Raw genomic sequence first — 18,959 nt, 5'->3', positions numbered from 1 at the left:
ACTCCTGCTATTTTTTCCTGAAGCCCACTTTATTTTTTTAATCACCTGCAATGAAAGGATTCTCTTTAAAGCAAACAGGAAGACAGAACTTCTTCTCTACCACGGGGACTTCTTTCTCCTGGAGTGGATGGGAATGTGTCCCCAGGAAGCTATGTTGAAGTCTTACCCCTTAGTCCCTGTGAATGTGGCCTTATATGGAAATAGGGTCTTTGCAGATGTGATCAAGGTAAGATGCGGTCATACTGAATTAGGGTCTATTCTGAAATCCAGCGAATGAAGATTCCAAGATTGTCAGGAGCCGCCTAGAGCTGGAAGAGAAGGCATAGGGCTGATCTGGCCTCCTAACACTCGGAAGGAACCACCTCTGCCAACACCTTGACTTCGGACTTCCCGCCCCCAGAATGGTAAGAGGGTAAATTCCTGTTGCTGTGAGCAGCCCAGTTTGCGGTGATTTGTTATGACAGCCCCAGGAAACCAATACATCTCCCAGAACACGGGTAGCCTTTGTACCCAGGACAGACCTTCTGGTTCTCCTTTCTGATCGCTACCTTTCTGATTACCCTATCAGCATGTTTTCCCATATGCTCATATCGTTTGGGATCAGATGTGGGGAAGGTGTGACAGTGTGCTTGAGAAGGACCTGCTGGCGATTCTGCCGATCCAAGTCATGCTTGCACTGGGTGTCTGGCCTGTAGCACTTCCCGCCTCTGTCTCCCTTTCCCACCCCCGAGCAGTCATCCACTGTAATCACTGGCTCAGCGGATGCCAGTCTCTGCTGGGGGACACCCCGGGCTCACCCGTCTTCCTGCCAGGGCATCATTTGCTGTTGCAAGGGCAAAACGAAGGGTGGCAAGGAGCTAATGACTGCACCATGGGAGGCGTCAATTGGGTAATTAATTCACAGTTCTGAGCTTTCCCAGAAGGAAATAGATAAATTGTTCACTTGCACTCCCAGGGTGTCCTAGCAGACTCATTTGTAAAACGGGTGTGAAACCGAGGGAAGGGCAAAGCTCTGGGGGATGAGATGCATTCCTGGAAGGCCAGTGGGCCCCACCAGTCCAGTGCCAGGTCACTCATAGCTGGCTGCCCTCGGCCTGAGCACAGGCTTAGCTGCCCAGGACCTTAGGACGAGAGGCCGGTGTTACAGGTGGAACTATGTCTCCCCCGACCCCAAATTCATAGTGGAAATCCTAACCGCCAGTGTCAGAAGACAACCTTTTTTGGAAATAGGGTCACTGCAGGTGTCACGAGTGAAGATGAGGTCATACCGGCGTAGGGTGGGTCCTAGTGTAATACTCCTTGGCGAAATTTGGAGCTGGGCATGGTGGCTCATCCTGTAATCCCAGTACTTTGGGAGGCCAAGGTGGAATGATTGCTTGAGGCCAGGAGTTTGAGCCTAGCCTGGGCAATGTAGCAAGACCCCATCTTAACAAAAAATAAAAAAAATAGCTAGGCATGGTGGTGTGTGCCTATAGTCCCAGCTAATTGAGAGGCTAGGGTGGGAGGATTGCTTGAGCCCTGGAGGTCGAGACAGCAGTGAGCGTTCATCGCACAACCGTACTCCAGCCTGGGTAGCAAAGTGAGATCCCCATCTCACAAAAAAGAGGAGATTTGGACATGGACACACACACAGGGAGTATGTCACATGAAGGTGAAGGCAGAGATCAGAGTGACGCTGCTACAAGCCAAGAACTAGCTAGGATGCCAGCAACTGCAGGAGCTGGGAGAGGCCTGGAGGAGGCCCCCACACACCCTCTGAGGGAACCGGCCCTGCACACACACTGAGCTCCGACTTCAGGCTCCAGAAAAGTGAAACCACACATTTCCGTTACTCAAGCTGCCCAGTTTGCGGTACTCAGTCATGGTAAAGTACCTGTAGCCGGAGTCCAGGGAGGGAAGGGAGAAGCCCAGGAGGGACGAGCCCCCCACAGAGGCGCTGATGAGGCCGGCGGCCCTCTGGCTTCCAGAGCCCTCTTCCTGGGGAGTTTGGGAAACTCACCGCCTCCAGAGGCCCCGCAGGTGGCGTGAGTGAGCGAACCAGCCAGGCGTGAGATAAACCAAGCCACACACGTTATTCACATTCGAAAAGACACCCCGTGGACATTTCAGTGAAGACTTTCCTGTCAGTTCTTTCCCGGATTCTGGGCACAGGGATTGCATGACGGGTTGCATCATAAGGGCATCTTCAGTTGTGTTCTTCAGGCAGTGACATTCTATATTTGCCTAGGAGACGCGCAGGAATTTTCTTCCCTTTCATAAAGCAATGCGCTCTTTTGAATTGTCTTGAAAACACACGGTTCCCTCCCTCTCTGTTTCCCCACTTTTGGGTAGAGATGGGACTTGGGAGACATATTTCTCTGTTAGAAGAGTGGTGACATGGACCGTAAACGGAGTCAGTTAACTCTGGGTCCAGAAGACACCGTGGATGGAGAGGACTCAAACCCTCAGTGTCGCTCGGCCCCAGTGGGGCCAAGTCAGATTGGAAGCCCCATTTCGCCAGTGTCTGAATTCTCAAGCGATGCCGGAAATCTAGATTTCTAAGGTGAAGTTGTCAAGGGTTTGAAAGTTGGCTCAATTTTCTCCATTCTGCAACCAGTTTCATTGTCTTTTATAAAACTTATGACTGGCTGGGCTCAATGGCTCACACCTGTAGTCCCAGCACTTTGGGAGGCCGAGGTGGGAGGATTGCTTGAGCCTAAGAGTTCAAGACCAGCCAGGGCAACGTAGCAAGATCCCCCATATCCGCAAAATTATGAAAATTCACTAAGTGTGGTGGTATGTGCCTGTAGTCTCAGGTACTCGGGAGGCTGAGGTGGGAGGATCGCTTGAGCACTCAAGAGATGAAGGTTATAGTAAGCTGAGATTGTGCCACTGCACTCTAGCCTGGGCAACAAGATAGAGAAAGATCCTGTCTCAAGAAAAAGAAAAAGCCCGGACTTATGACTATCTGAAATTATTTTGTTTGCTGTTTATCGCCCCCACCCCAATAGATATAAGTAAGGTTTTTGAGAGTGCATGTGCACTTCTTATATGTATGACTCTGTCTCCAGTACTCACAGCTATTCCTGGCACATAGTAGCTGCTCAGTAAATAATGGCTAAGTGATCACTTGCTATTGTTTGCATGAATGTAAAGGTTCCACGCAACTTCTTGTTATGTGGAATTGTTTTGAGTCTGCGGTTGATAAAGGAATCTAAAATCAACTTTTTAACCCAGTCCGGTGTTACTGCATGTATGTACACTCGAGACCCAAAGGAAGGACAGCTTTCCTCACTCTAGCCCAAAGGGAGGCTGGAATACATGCTTGCCTGCCACAATTCCCACTTACCACTATCAGCAGGCTTTTAGGAGAGAGTTGCACGTGTGATTTATTTGCAAATCCTTTCAGGTCCTGAAGGAGAGATACTTAGTACACAAAGCACTTTGTCATCATGCGTCAACATCCCCTCAATGCAGAGAGCAGTGCTACACGATGTAAGGGTGTAATTGGATTGTGCTGGGATCCTTAAATCTGCATTTCATTTAGAGCCACAGCATTTGCAGAGCCATTTGCAATTGATGCCAGCCTCTTGGAGAGGGTCAACGTGTAGAAAGACACAGGACAGCCATGAGCCACTGAATGCAAACTTTATATTTACAGTCAGTAAGTTTATAAATATATATTACATTCTTATAATCTACAGTACATTCTACACGTAGGTGGATTTGGGAGTGGGCAGCGGCTGCGGTATTCAACGGAACGCGACACAGGTAAGAATGGAAAGAAATATGAGGACGCTACTGAAAGCAGAGGAGTCCCATCGGAAAGGGGTGACGGCTTAATCACCCAGCCAAACAAGGTAAGCAAACTTGCGGACAGGAGCAGGTGACTTACCGGCTGCAGAAATCCCAGTCTCAAGAGCAGACTGATAGCACCACAATTGCAGGGCAGAGGGCTAAGGCTGGAAGCATAAACAGGTGAAACTGACACATGATCTAAAGAGAATTCAGTTCTGTGGAGAGAAGAAGGAATGAAGACACACCTGGAGTTACAGACACAGAAAGGAAGCAAGGAGAGAGGTTCGGAGGGGGAGAGAGAGACAGAGACACCCAGAGAGAGAGACTGGAAAACATCTAAAGAGCAGAGAGAGAAATAAAATGACACGGAAAAATGGAAGATGGATTAAACAGCACGACCTCTTCTGCCCGCCACCCCCTGTCCCCGACCATATTTCAAAGGATCATATCTGGCTGGCAGTCATCCAACACACCATTCTCTACCTCAGAGTGAGTGTGAGATTGGGGCAGGAATCCTCTGATGTCTCCCTTCACAGGCTTGGCAAGTGAGGGGATTCAGGGATCTCCAGAGTCATGCTGATCTTAAGCAATGCTAAACCTTTCAGGGCTGACTGCTGGACCAAGCACTTGCAAACCTGCATCTCCACCACACACACCGAGGCCCCCAGCCCTTCCCACCTCCAAGGCGAATAAGCCTTCTGTGCTGTCTGGGTGTATGCTGGACCCACTGCTTTCGCACCCAGAACCCCCCAACTCCACACGCCCTGCACATTCCACACCGACACCCAGGTTCGTCTCAACAGCCTCGAGGGCACATTCTTGGACGGGAGATCTGCCATGAACAGTGAAAGACCCGTCCCAAGTGGCTTTTTCCTTTTTCTAGAAAAGCAAGGGAACGTATATCCCCTGGTGTGGAATTCACTGTGCGTACGTACCGCCCATGCCCAGAGACCGGCCTCTTCACAGATGGACGGCGTGGGATATACGCCCAGGTTCGGGGCGCTTCTCTATAGAACATCACTTGGGAGTTGACACAAAACCCAGGGGGATGAAAAAGACTCAGCAAATACTAGAAACTGCCCTCTCCCTCCCCCACCCACACGTGACCAGCGGCTTTGGGGAGGGTGGCGATGCAGTGGAGGAATACAAATGGAAACATCGTGAACTTGCTATGAATAAAAAGAGCCTGGTTCTCTGAGCCCGAATCAAATTCTATGCCCAGTATCCTTAGTTTACAAATAAAGAAGTGCTCTGAAGGGCTCAGAGGATTTGCGTCCGTGTGTTTGTCCTTGGCATGTAGTTACAAAGGTATCTGTGGCCTAGTGGCCCACGTGTTCCCTTTCAGTCTTTGTCAGCCACTGCCTTGGCCTGTCCATGACCTGAGCCAGCTCTGGCCCAGTCTTTGAGAGACAGGGACCCACAATCATGCCTGCCACGGCCGACGGCGGCACTGGACTGCCTGCGATGGCGCACACAGCGAGACGTGCCGGTCCGGTTTCGATGACACGCCTCCTCCCACTGACCCACGGATGTCCACCTGAGTTGCGCTTTTCTTAGTAAGTATTAAATACTGGAGCCATGTGGATTTTACAATATCCAAATTGTTTTGATTACAGAGAGAGAGAGAGAGGCTGTTCTTTCCTGGAAACTCTCAGACGCTCAGTGATTCAGAACTCGTGTTTGACTCCAGTTTTAGAAATCTTGCCATGCACGATAACCTCTTCAGCAAGACGCTGTAGGCTGGAATGTGGGCGTCAATGCGGACTCGACGCCTCCTGCCAAGCCGGGGTCGCTGGCTGAGGCTCTGTTGAGGGCGCCATCCTCCTTCTGTCCTGCTGCTTGATTTCTCTCCAGGGGCACCGTTGCTACACATCCTGGAATTAAAGGCTGAAAGGTGAGTGAGGACCAACGTCTGTGTGTGTCTGGCTTACACGTTTTCATGGAACCTTTCCATGTAGTTGTGCAGCTCGGTGCAGTCCCCGGGGTCCAGGTCCTGGCAGACCCACTTAATGTCATCCTCGCTACTCATCACTACGGAGTTCCTGGTGGGGCACTCGTCGTCCGAGGACACGGCGGTGAAGGTGGTGAATTTCACCCTTTTCCTTTTTGAGGTAGGGGAGGTCGGGGGCTCACTTTTCTGATCTTTCCCATCGATGATGATGGGTCCCAAAGGTTTGAACAGCTGCCCATTGATGCTCTTCTGGGAGTTTGTGCTGAGGAGATATTTACTCTCCTCGAAATCCAAGCCCCTGTCAACGGCAGTGATCTGCTCATCTTGCGAGGAGGCAAAGTTGATGCGATTCTCCAGCAGCTCTGTCTGGTTGCTCAACCCAACCCAGTCATGGGAGTGACTCATCCCTTCCTGCTCCTCAAAGGGAACCTGTTTGTGTCTGTATTTTAGTGCAAAGGTCACACAATTTATCAAGAAGACCAAAATGGCCAAACAGAAGACGCCCAACAAAGCATACATCCCAATTTCTAGGTCGCTCAGCCCTTTGGACGCCTGCATGAGGTCATTCCCATCCATTTCCCCATTGCTTCTGGGGAGGTCCACCTGTGCTGGGAAGCTGGTGAGGTCGCTGGGGACGGTCTGCCAGTGGCTGTCGTCATCCAAAAGGCTCTCCCGGCCTTTCTTCTTCTGCAGGAGAGACCTGTCTGTCGTGGTGCCCCGTCCCTCCATGAGCCCCATGGAAGAACTGCCATAGTACTGACCTTCTCGGTTCCCCCATTCCTGCAGGGGTTTTTTGGGCCGTCTGTCACTGACATTGTTTTCCAGGTGAACCCCTGGCCCCGTGTGTCTACTGTCGCTGGTGTTGGGGTTAGCATCGTTTTGGCCAAATTTAACTTTGATGTTTGCTGTTCCCACGGCTAACACACTCTTCCTCTTGGACTTCTGGCAGGCTTCACTGATAACCATTTCCACCTTCACCAGGGCACCTTGCCCTTCAGTTTCCGCAGCAATTACAGGCCACTTGAATTTGGGGTCTTGGTGGATGGAGACCACCTTCTCATCCAAGGATGTGGCCATCAAGGAGAAGTCTTTCCCATCGTAAATATCCAAGGGTGTGACTGAGCCGTCACTGAACTGGACCCAGCAACTGATGGCTGCTTCCTATGGAGAAAAATACGTAAGTTAATCAAAATGGGCCAAAAAACTCATTGAGCCCTAAGTCTTAGCACAGTGGATACACTAAGGCCAAAATATTGCTGTGAAAACAAAGACAAACCTTTCAAACAGTGTAGAAATTAGCGAGAAGTACCGAGAGTATAAAAGAACACATTCTCATAACGATGCAAAAGCAAAATACAACAAAATGACAAAACGGCCAGGATTTAACACTCCGGACGAAGATTTGCTTTTCTTTTTTCTTTTTCCCTCCTGAAGGTGTTAAAAGGAAGGTGGGCCCTTGGGCTGTTCAGAATCGACTTCTGGACAGTAATAAATTGCACGACAAAGGAAATTACTGGTTAGTGGGATCATTTACGAGTGCTCCGCATTCAAATGAAAGATGTTTATGATGTAAGTTTTAAGTTGTAATACCGAGTCTCCACTGATTACTGGCAATACAGATGAGAGCCTCTGATCTAGACAGGCCCCACAGCAGGGCTACAGGCTGCGGTTTTGCCCACCCCGCCTTTTCTGGGTCTGCAGGAGAGATCTGTCCTGGCCTCCGGACATAGTCTTGGCTCAGAGGGAGGAGTTAAGTCTGACCGCCAGAGAGGGAGAAGCATCTTGATTGGAGAGTCTTCTCCTCTTCTGCCACCCCACCCTCCACCCAGCCCAACTAGAGGAAACTGGAAGACCGAAAAGCAGCCAGAACTAAGGTTTGTGCACCTCTCAATCTCCCGCTTTTTTCACTCTGTTGATTTAGACCAACTTTCTTTGCAAACAGTTTGATCAGGCAGATCGTTGGAGATAACCTCCAATCTTATGCAAGCCTTTAATTTTGGTGAAGATGTCATTATGCTTGACAGCGCAGTGGCACATCCATCGCTTCTTCCCTCTTCCCTCCCTCTCGGAGAACCTGCTCCACCCAAGCCCCGGATGGCGGCCCGTGACCCTACCTGCTGGGCCACAGCTACAGCTGATTGGAATGAGACAGCTGCTGCCATTAGAGCCATCAATCTCAGCAATGCTGAGCCGGCCAGCATCTCTCTCATTCTCTCTCTCTCCCCCCCCTCCCCCCTTTCTTTCTCTTTCTCTCTCAAACTTGAAATTAGAAAAACAAGACTGAAGAAGTTAGGCTTGGGAAGATGTGTAGTGGGGGCTGATATAAAATTAGGGAATGAAGCCCTCTGATGGATTACGTATAAGCACATGTCTGGGCAGAGCATTTATCCACAGGAAGACAATAATGAGTTAGACCAAAATGAAAACACAGGCAAGAGAGACAGTGGGCATGAGAGTGTTGACCTTCCCTTTCCTCTGAGGTCTTCCAGCTGGGTTCTGTGAGACTTCTAATCCTCAGAACACATCCCTTGTTATTTAATCTTTCTTGAGTGGACCATGACAGAAGACGTTTTACACAGGTGTTGTTTAGTCTTTGAAAGTAAGAAGCAAGGCTCCTCAAACGTGGCTGGTGGCCTCTGCTCCTTGATTCAGCTCAGCCAAGAGATACTGATTCTGTTAGACACTGACTTGGACTACCTGCTAAGCGGAGAATCCTGCCAAGGCACAGTGCAAAGGCCACTGGATGTGACGCTGACCAGCTTCTCTCCATCCACCACGAAATCTGAGCAGAGCATTCAAATGCACAACGGATTTCCCGAAACCACCTCTGCCAGGGCCAAGCTGCATGCAAGGAGTAAGAGCCCTGCATACCATCTACAGAGCACATCTCAGGGTAGCGTGCTTAGCTCTACGTGGCAGGAATGGATTAGCCCTCTGGCCTTCTTCTAGCTGCATCTTATCCCTTCCTTAACGCCAAGCTGGCGGCCAGGGGATGTTATCTCCCACAAAGACTGAGAAAAGCCTCAGGTTATTTCTTCATTGCTATTTGTAACATGCCTCTCGGCTGGCATCCTTCCTTGAGAAAAAGGAGGTTCGCTTTGGCCAAGAATTCGTATCTGTTATTGGGATCATCCACTTTCAAGTGTTTTCTAATCCAAAACTCTGCAAACAAAGACTGTTGTATAAGGACGAGGAGATTAGTGCGTGCCTGAGAGGGGAGCATGGCGTGACAGGTGCAGGCTGGGCAAGTGGGGAGGCTCTTTGTGCCCCTTGACAGGTCCAGTGTGGCGCTCCCTCCTCCTCGAACATGGTCACAAATGCAGCTGGTGCACACAGGCAGCGCAGGCCTGGTACCTCACCTGCTGAGGAGGAGTGCACAGGAAAGGTTCCTGATCCAGAGGGGAAGTGGCCAGAACAATGTCCCATACGGGCTGGAGGGCTTCCAGCTGCCCCGTGGGAGGATGCTCCCTTTTCATGGGCACAAAGAACTAACCACCTGCAACCACTGAGTTTTGTTGTTAAGCAAAGTTCGCCCAACTCCCTGTGTTCTAAAAAAAGTTTATCCACTTCTAATGAGGGAGGAGAACTTACTACATTCACGGGTCCTCTGTAACAGTCCCCTTTGTAAGCCATTGTACCCACACACAAACACATGCACCGCACACTACACATAACACATAATATATTCACAACATACATACACACTTAGACACACACACTGGTGCCTTTACAACACATACACACAATACTGACACAAGACACACATGGATGTAGACACACATAAAGCAAAAACAACACATACACAGACCCACAACACACACACATACATGTGCACACATACAACACACATAGACACAATGCATACATACAGCACAGACACAATGCATACATACACACAATACATTCACAACACACACATACACATGCACACAGGTTCCTATACAACACAAACATACAACACAAAACACAAAATACTGACACAAGACACATATATACACATGCATACACATAGGCACACGTAAAGCAAAAACAACATACATAGGCACACAGCACACACAGATACATGCAATCACACAATACATTCACAACACACATATACATATACATACACACAGGTTCCTATACAACCCAAACACACACAACACAAAATGAACAACACAAAATACTGACACAAGACACATACATATACACACATGCACATAGACAAAGCAAAAACAACATATACATAACATATACAGACACATACAACACATACATAGATACAATACACATACATACAACACACAGAAACACACACACAACATACTCTATTAGTTCACACTGTTTCCAAATAAAGTAAAAGAAAATTCCTGACTGACATCACCATAAGTTCTCTCTTCTACCTTGAGCAGAACAATGGATGGTCTGAAAGCGATCTCCCACCACGGGCTCCCCACAGACTCAGCTGGTCTGGCACCCTCCACTCCAGCAGGACCTTGGCAGCAGGCTGTGAACCTGCTCTCAGCCTGCATGTGCCCTCATGCCCACATGGAAGCAGGAAAGGTGTGGACAGCACAGGTGACCACGTGCATGCACTTGCACGATGATGGATGAGGGGTGGGCCTTCCCTCTGGGGCTCCTGCCCCTTGGTGGCCTCCCATTTTTTGCATGTTGCAACCCTATGTACGTATATATTTCTTCAATCTCTGCATGGGAGAGCTGGGAAACATGATGCAGAGCAGTCGTCTGCTTCAGAAGCTCCCTTTGCAGGTGGAGAAACACCCGATGTGTGATCCCACTGTATTGTGGGGCCCGCATGGTGTGGCGCCTGCCTGTGTGATCCACCTGGTGTGGGACCCCTGCTGAGGTGTGTCTCAAGCCCTCCTCCATACCTGTTTGGGCCTCTGCAGAAGTTCTTGAGCCACCGCAGTGGCAAAGATGGCCCTGTTGCTTCCTGGACTGAGCTGCAAGGAGAGCGACAGCCCCGTCACCAGCTGCACCCCGAGGTCCGTGATGGTCACCTTCTCGTCCAGCACAGTGATGGTCTTTTCAGCCAGGATGGTGTCTGACAGAGGAGACAGGATCTGGAGGGCAGAAGCGACATGACAAGGAAAGGCTTTCTGTGGTCCGGGCACTTCCTCCAGTCACAGGAGGAGGTGCCCGGTGTGCAGGTGGCGACAGGGCAACACGTGAGCCAGAATGAACGAGAACGGGTCTTTCCCACTGATACCGCCTGCCAAATCATATATTTTGCTTGAGAAAATGTAATGCGATTTTTGCATAACAGTGAGGTGGTATGAAGTGGGCAGATGGGGCTCGGCCCCTCCCCACACCCCACAGTTCAGCGCCATTTCCCACCGTGCTCCATCCTGGACAGGAGGAACTGACATTTTCATTTGACTGTTAACTTTATGATTCTTCTACAGTGCAGATCGTCTCTCTTTAGTGTGTATTTCGTTTTTTTAAAAGCCTTCCTATCATCAGTGAAGAATGGGTTGAGTGTACTGGTTATATATTGATAGCTTTCTCTCTTGCACATGAAAACCAATGTGCAACTAGAAGGTGGAGCCTGCTGGCCCATCTCAATCCTGTGTGTCACTGGAGACCCCGCTGTGGACTCTGGGAAATGCTGCGCGTGATGCCTGATAATGCGGGATACGGTCGGGCATGTTCTGATAAACAGGTTATAAGTGTCTATGCCTGAGGCCGACAACTCCAAGCCTCATTTCTCCTCTGGACGCCTGGAATGACCTGGGAAATGAGGCTTGTGTGCAATTTAGACCTTGAACAGGAAATCTGCTTTTGAGGAACTTCTGTGGCATCACCTCTTCCTCCTCTCACTTTCACCCAAACGATGAAGAGTTGTCTTAGACTCCTCATGGCTGCGCGTAACTCAGCCTCCTGGAAGAGATGGGCTTCACCCTCTGTTCTCCTGCTTTCTCGAGCTCTTTCTCCTTTCAAGTTTTTGGTGATATCTATGATGTATGTCAAGACAGCACTTTTCGCAGGATGCTTTAAGACCAGGAATCAAAGCTCCTTATTTCTAACCGAATGCCACCTTCACTTTCTGGTCTGATTGTGATAATTTAAATGGCAGCTAGCATGAGAGATGTGTCCCCAGAGGAAAGTGGACAAGTGAATTTTGTGACTCAATAGGATGCAGTGAGAAAAAAGAAAGAACCAAGGCTCGCAGGACTAGAGGTCTCACCAAAACAATGTCCGTGTTTAACGTGTGAGAAGCTGGTTCACTTCCTGTCCCCTGACACCTGATTTCAGAATGTATGTCTCTTCCTCTCTGCACTGAAATTATCACTTAAGGGAAGATGTGAATACCGAATTCTCATCTCACTGTGAGTTTCTGGGCATCAGTATCAGTCAAGTCTATAGATTCACGGTAGGGATTCAGGTCTTTCAACTTCTTAGTCAGTTTTGGAGGTTGCAAGCTCTCATCTATGAGGCAGATATGTTTTGTCTGACACAAATCATATTTTAAAATGGAATTAATGACCATTTAGAGAGCCAGAAGATTTCATATAAAAACACAGAATTCCAGCTTTTCTGGAAAATTGTCACATATGGCTGCAGTGGACATTTCTTATTGGCAGCTTTTGGCTGTGAGTAACAGCTTGCCCCTTTTCCACAGGCCTCACCACTCCCTGTTGTCTCTCTAACACTCAGAGCAAAATCAGCTGCTGTCTTTCAGCTCACACCCAGCCTATTCTCCTCACTGATGGTAGCTTCTGAGCTTTTAGAGATCATTTGAGCATGTGACTCCTGGTCTACAGCCCAAATCCATTTATTTGCCTCCTAGGATAAAGTGAAGTTTTATATATACCAGCCACTTTTCTAGAATGGACATGTTTTAAATCTTCCATGATCCAATCTAGTCTCAGTTATAACGATTCCTCAGGCACAGCTGTTTTAGAAACCTCACAGATTGCCTGATAAGACAGTCGCCTCGCTTGCAGATGGGCAGCTGCTGAGGAATAAGCTCTTCCTTTGGCTCCAGTGTACATTATTTGGGTGATGGATACAAGGCAGACACACAATATGTCCAGGAAACAAAACTGTGCTTGGACCCCTTACATGTGTACGGAAGGAAAACAAACTCTTGCTTTGTTCTCAGCTGGGAGGTAAATGACCAAATTCTTGCAAGCCTCCCAGAACCCTGTTTTGTAAAAGTGTTTGTTTCAAAACCCAAGTGTTGCGGCTGGTCCTCTCCAGCCGTGTTACCCAGTCCAATCTAAAACTTCTGAGCTCAGATGAACTGCCTGCCTCGGCCTCCCAAAGTGTTGGGATTACAAACGTGAGCCACTGTGCCCAGCCGGTATCACTTGTATTGTTTACTGGACAATTTCTTAGAATTCACCCATCCTGAAACTAGATACTATTCCCAGTAATGACAAACAGCTGAATTCTCCTCTGAGCAGAGCAGGGGTGGGAAGACAGAGAGAGCTTGCTTTGGGGATTTTGTACCTGAATGGTGGTCATCCCAAGCTCCTGCCCCATCAGGATCTGTCCACCCTGCAGTCTGGCGATCCTGGGCTCCTCCACCTGCACGAAGTCATTTATCAGCTCCGTGATGTCCACTTGCCAGTCGGAGCCCAGCAGGTGGGCCAGGTGTCCCCCAGGGCTGGCCGCCTCAGCCACGAACTGCGTGAGGACCCGCACCATGGCGTGCTGGTACTGCAGGGTGCAGCCACGGCCTCTCCTCTCATCGTCCTCCTCTTCCTCACTGTCCCCAGTGGGCCTGTGAAAGAGACAGTGCAGTTCATATACGGTTACTTGTTGGTCCTCTAGAAGGCGCTGTGTGTGGAGCCTGGTGGGGGCTGCAGAGGGAAGGAAGCCATGAGCCTTCAAAGGGTTTACAGGCAGACATGCAGGGGTGAAATTCAAATACTAACCAACGCACTGGCCTGAGCACTGACCCATCAGCATGACGGTGCAGCGAGCAGAGTTTCAGCTGCTCCCGGTGACCCTCTCACCTCCTGGTGTTTTAGCTGTTTCCAGTGACCCCTCTCACCTCCTGGTGTTTCAGCTATTCCCAGTGACCCCTCTCACCTCCTGGTGTTTTAGTTGTTTCCAGTGACCCTCTCACCTCCTGGTGTTTCAGCTGTTTCCAGTGACCCCTCTCACCTCCTGGTGTTTCAGCCGTTCCCAGTGACCCCTCTCACCTCCTGGTGGTTCAGCCGTTCCCAGTGACCCTCTCACCTCCTGGTGTTTCAGCCGTTCCCAGTGACCCTCTCACCTCCTGGTGTTTCAGCCGTTTCCAGTGACCCTCTCACCTCCTGGTGTTTCAGCCGTTTCCAGTGACCCTCTCACCTCCTGGTGTTTCAGCCGTTTCCAGTGACCCTCTCACCTCCTGGTGTTTCAGCCGTTTCCAGTGACCCTCTCACCTCCTGGTGTTTCAGCCGTTTCCAGTGACCCTCTCACCTCCTGGTGTTTCAGCTGTTCCCAGTGACCCCTCTCACCTCCTGGTGTTTCAGCTGTTTCCAGTGACCCCTCTCTCCTCCTGGTGTTTCAGCTGTTCCCAGTGACCCTCTCACCTCCTGGTGTTTCAGCTGTTCCCAGTGACCCTCTCACCTCCTGGTGTTTCAGCTGTTCCCAGTGACCCTCTCACCTCCTGGTGTTTCAGCTGTTCCCAGTGACCCTGTCACCTCCTGGTGTTTTAGCTGTTTCCAGTGACCCTTCTCACCTCCTGGTGTTTCAGCTGTTCCCAGTGACCCCTCTCACCTCCTGGTGTTTCAGCTGTTCCCAGTGACCCCTCTCATCTCCTGGTGTTTCAGCTGTTCCCAGTGACCCTCTCACCTCCTGGTGTTTCAGCTGTTTCCAGTGACCCCTCTCACCTCCTGGTGTCTGCTTGTGTAAAACCCTCCCCTTGAGTATGGGCTGGACCTAGTTTCTTTTGTCCAATGAAAAAGTTATGGCAAAGTGATTGGCTGGTCACTTTCGTGGCTAGACTTGAAAAACCCGTGACTTCTGTCTTGCTTGTGTTGTCCTTCCTTGGTTCTTCTCACTTGCTCACTCTGATGAAGCAAGCTGCATGCTGTGAGCCACTCTGTGGAGGTTTCCACCCAGCTAGAAACTGAGAGTGACCTCTGGCCAGCACCTGCACGAGTGAGCCTAGACGTAGATCCTTCCCCAAGTGAGCCTTGAGATGGGACCCCAGCCCCACTGACATGTGGCTTGCAGCCTGGCAGAGGCCCTGCTCAGAAGACCCAGCTCAGCCATGCCTGGATTCCAGATCCACTGAACCGTTAGATAATGCATGTTGTTTTTTTTTCTTTTTGCAGCAGGGCCTTGCTCTCTTACCCAGGCCGGAGTGCAGTGGTGCAATATCAGCTCACTGCAGCCTCAAACTCCTGAACGCAAGCAGTCCTTCTACTCCAGCATCCTGAATACCTGGGACTATGGTGCAAGCCACCATGCCTGGCTGATTTTTAAAATTTTGTGTAGAGATGTGGTCTCGCTATGTTGCCCAGGCTGGTCTTGAACTCCTGGGCTTAAGCCATCTGCCTGCCTCAGTCTCAGTGCTGGGACTACAGGCATGAGTCACCATGCCTGGCCCGCATGTTGTTCTTTTAAGCCACATTAACTTTGGGGATAATTTTTAAACCACTAAGCTTTGGGATAAGCCACTGTGTTAGACAGAATGGTTAGCTAACGTGACAGGGCCAGGGATGAATGGTGTGGCTCTGTACCCAGCACACAAGCAGGGTGAATGTTTAACCAAAGGCGAGGCCAAATGTGATAAATACGGCAGAGAAGGCCAGGGTGGTTGGAAGGAGACAGATGTCAGCTGCTCCTCAACATCTGGCCCCTCATGTGCAGTCGGCCCTTTGATGGCACCATCTCGGTCTCCATCAGAACAGCAGCTGCTCCCTCTCACACTCACTCTGCTGCCATGTCTCAATCAGGAAGCTGTGACAGCACCTGGGATGCACTGCGGTCAGACTCAGCCAGGTCTTTGGTGAATCTTCCCTTCCAGTTTCTTCCCTCTGCAGCACCAGTGGCCACTCTCTAGTCCACACCCCCAACTCAACACCAGAAACCCCAACAACCGAGAAAGAATCATTGCGAAGCCAGCTCCCAGCTGTCCACGAGACCCACAGGCTTTGTCCTTGAAGCGTCACTTCTCCCAGGGGTCACAGGAGTAAAGGAATGAGCTTACAAGAAGAGGAATATACGTTATTCCTCAGATAAGCGCCAATTCTCCACCCCCTGTTGAGTACGGAGACTCCGGGAATATTTCCTTGTCTCATTCTGCTGCACATACTTTTAGCAATCAACATGTCCCTAATGCATGAATTCTTACACACGGTTTCTCTGAGATGACAAAGTCTGTGAATGAAGAGCCTGGCTCCTACCACCCTCTTTACGTGGTACTCACGTGGTTGCCTAATGGTAGGTGGTGGAGACTCCTGGGGCTGTACCAAACACCATTACCATGGGGGTAATGTATCAGACACTCAATGGGCAACCTCAGACCTCGTTTCACCAGGCAGAGAGCTCAGAGCTTCTGCACTGAAGCACAGAGAGGCAGCTCAGATCAGGCTGACCCTGTCAGATGTCCTTCCAAGGGACATCCGGTGCCTTCTTTCCAGCATCAATTTTCCCTTCTCCCGGGATTTGTCCATTCATCCAGCCTTGGTCCCCCTCCCCCTCCAGCTCCTCTGGTTCCAGCTGGTGGAGTTCAGCCAGCTATGCAGTATGTCCGAGAGACTTGGCTACAGTAACTAGATAAGGAAGGGTACAAAATCCCAGTGAGGATCAGACTGAAATTCAGGACTTTGCTGAAACTGGTGGGAAGGAGAGGAGCCACTTTCTGCTGGAGTTGCAGAGAAGAGAGGATGGAAGCCTGGAACCTCCCGAGAAATGCTGATAGAGAATGAAGCTAACACAGAGCAAATCAAAGCTGAGCGGTGGAGGGAGGCTTGGTCTTTAGGGTACCATGTGCATCCTCAGATCCAGACATGCCCGAATTTACCACCCTGTACATTTCCTTCTTAGCCTACCATGAAGTTTGAGGGGAACACCCACCTCCTGCTGGAGACGATGGGCACTCTCCAGCCCTTGATCTGATTGAGCTCGGTGTCTGAGACCTCGATCTGCAGCGGAAGCCGGGGCACCCACACTGTCATCTCCAAGGGGCTGCTCAAGTGCTGGTAGGTGAAGTTCACCACCACGTTCACCTTGCCTTTCATTTCTTTCCCATTGACAAAGACATAGTCACATCTGTCAGAGACCTGTAAAGAGGTGAGAGAGAAATGGGGAGGGGAAGGTGAGCCTTCATCGCATCGCATGGCCCAAGGAGGAAGAAAGGGAAACAGCCTGGCTGGTGGAGACCACTTACTGTGGGGAGGAGGTCCAGGTGTGGAGTAGATATTGGCTGTTGCTTTTGAGCATAGCAGATGTCATTATGATAGGTGCTCTCTGAGCCTACCTGGGATTCCTGGGGTCCCTGTGGCTGGGTTGGTGCACTCCTCCCCAGGGGCTGCAAGTGTGTTGCTGACAGCTCGTCCCACATCTTCCATAGAAGACTGCCCTTAGGTCTTAAGAGCTCCTTGTGGAGCTGGCTGTGCTGCACCCAAAGCTGACCTTGCTTAGCCTCTCCTCTTCCCATCCTACTCTCTTCACTCCCATGCAGGTGCATCCTGAGCACGTCCTCAACAGAGCATGTGCAGACCACTATCCCTCTCAGGAACGGGGTGGATTCTGAGCCCCATCCTGCAGAGTTCCCTAGAGAGGCTCAAAGGGATTTCACAGAAGTTGTCACCATGTGATGTAATTCAACGATGCACCTCCTGCTGGTTTTTCAAAATGTGTCCCGTCTTGCTGTTCATTCCCTCATTCTGCATCCAGAGTTCATCCCCCAAATAAATCACCTGCTCTCAAGTGCACGTCTCAGGCTCTGCTTTTCAGGGAATCCAAATATGTGGATTCATTTCACCCTCAGAACAACCACAACGCTAGGCACCACTGCCATTCCCATATTCCAGCTGAGGAAGTCGGGAGTAGGGGAGCCTGCCTATGTTTCTCTACCAGGATCTGGCTCCAGAGCCCAGGCTGTCAACTTCTACCTGGCACAAGACAGCTCCTCCATGCCAGCGCTGACGGGAAGAATCAAGTTCAATGTAAGGACTTTGTTCTCTTGTCTTGTCTCTCAGCTTTCCTGGGGGAGGGCAATGAGTCCATTAGTTCTTATCCTAAACAAGACTTGGGACATGCCTTTCGGGGAGTGTCGTAGCCTAAATGGCTCCCAAAGATATCCATATTCTCATCCTTAGATGAGTTCACCTGGGCTCTAGGGACCCTTTCTAAGCTCATGTGGTCTCTGGAGACCGTACCTAAGTTCCCCTGGGCTTTGAGGACTTTTCCTAAGCTCACCTGGACTCTGGGGACCCTTTCTAAGCTCACCTGGGCTCTGGGGACCCTTTCTAAGCTCACCTGGGCTCTGGGGACCCTTTCTAAGCTCATCTGGGCTCTAGAAACCTTACCTAAGCTCACCTGGGCTCTGGAGACCTTCCCTAAATTCCCCTGGGCTCTGGGGACCCTTCCTAAGCTCACCTGGGCTCTTGGGACACTTTCTAAGCTCACCTGGGCTCTGGGGACCCTTCCTAAGCTCACCTGGGCTCTGGGGACCCTTCCTAAGCTCACCTGGGCTCTGGGGACCTTACCTAAGCTCACCTGGGCTCTTGGAATGCAGGTTCCTGATCCTAGGTGAGCTCAGGAAGACATAAGCCTAGTCCCCCATGAGAGGACCTGGCCCCACCCCCATCCTGGTCTGGAGAAGCAATCTGAGATGTGTTCCCGCAACAGCTGGAGGCAGCAGAACTCCTTCCAGCATTCGGACATCCATCCTTCCCTTCAGAGCTCTGTCCATTGCATTAGATTGTTAAACATTCCAAACTGCCCCTCCGGGAGATGAACTGGAGAAATGTCACGGTCTAGGTGAGCCAGCAAGACCTGCTCATTACTTCTCGTTAAAATATGACTAACTGTACATGTCAAATAATTTATTAACTGCCACTTTACAATGCCGATGGTTTGAAGGGATGATCTATTAAAACTCCTGAACCCCTTTTGTAATCCATTTCCAGCCAGTCGCACTGTTCCGTTATGGGGATATGGTTAATATTTCTGACTCCGGTGTGCATAATCCAGCACTTATGTGAATTTAATGCCATTTTCTTCTTTTCTGTTTAAATGCTGTATGAATTTAAATCTTATTTAAGTATCACCAACATTCTTG

The 18,959-nt window shown here is 50.1% G+C and overlaps 1 protein-coding gene across 1 annotated transcript in view; it reads right to left on the bottom strand.

The window, feature by feature from the left end:
* Positions 1-3,611: 3,611 nt before the first annotated feature.
* The window catches only part of TMEM132D (transmembrane protein 132D), an 834,368-nt gene continuing 819,020 nt past the window's right edge, over positions 3,612-18,959 (bottom strand). Inside the window, exons 6-9 of the mRNA XM_012465905.2 lie at positions 16,748-16,953; positions 13,184-13,457; positions 10,600-10,791; positions 3,612-6,889 (exon numbers count right to left, since the gene is read on the bottom strand). Of these exons, the coding sequence (XP_012321328.1) occupies positions 5,705-6,889; positions 10,600-10,791; positions 13,184-13,457; positions 16,748-16,953 (1,857 nt within the window). The 3' untranslated portion in view covers positions 3,612-5,704. The remainder of the gene's footprint in view (positions 6,890-10,599; positions 10,792-13,183; positions 13,458-16,747; positions 16,954-18,959) is intronic.

This window comes from Aotus nancymaae, unplaced genomic scaffold, assembly GCF_030222135.1.
Source record: "Aotus nancymaae isolate 86718 unplaced genomic scaffold, 86718_ANA_hifiasm-v0.15.2.pri h1tg000021l, whole genome shotgun sequence".
In the NCBI taxonomy this organism is placed as follows: Eukaryota; Metazoa; Chordata; class Mammalia; order Primates; family Aotidae; genus Aotus; species Aotus nancymaae.
The sequence above is the reverse complement of the archived record's forward strand: the minus strand, read 5'-3'. Positions and strand labels throughout refer to the sequence as shown.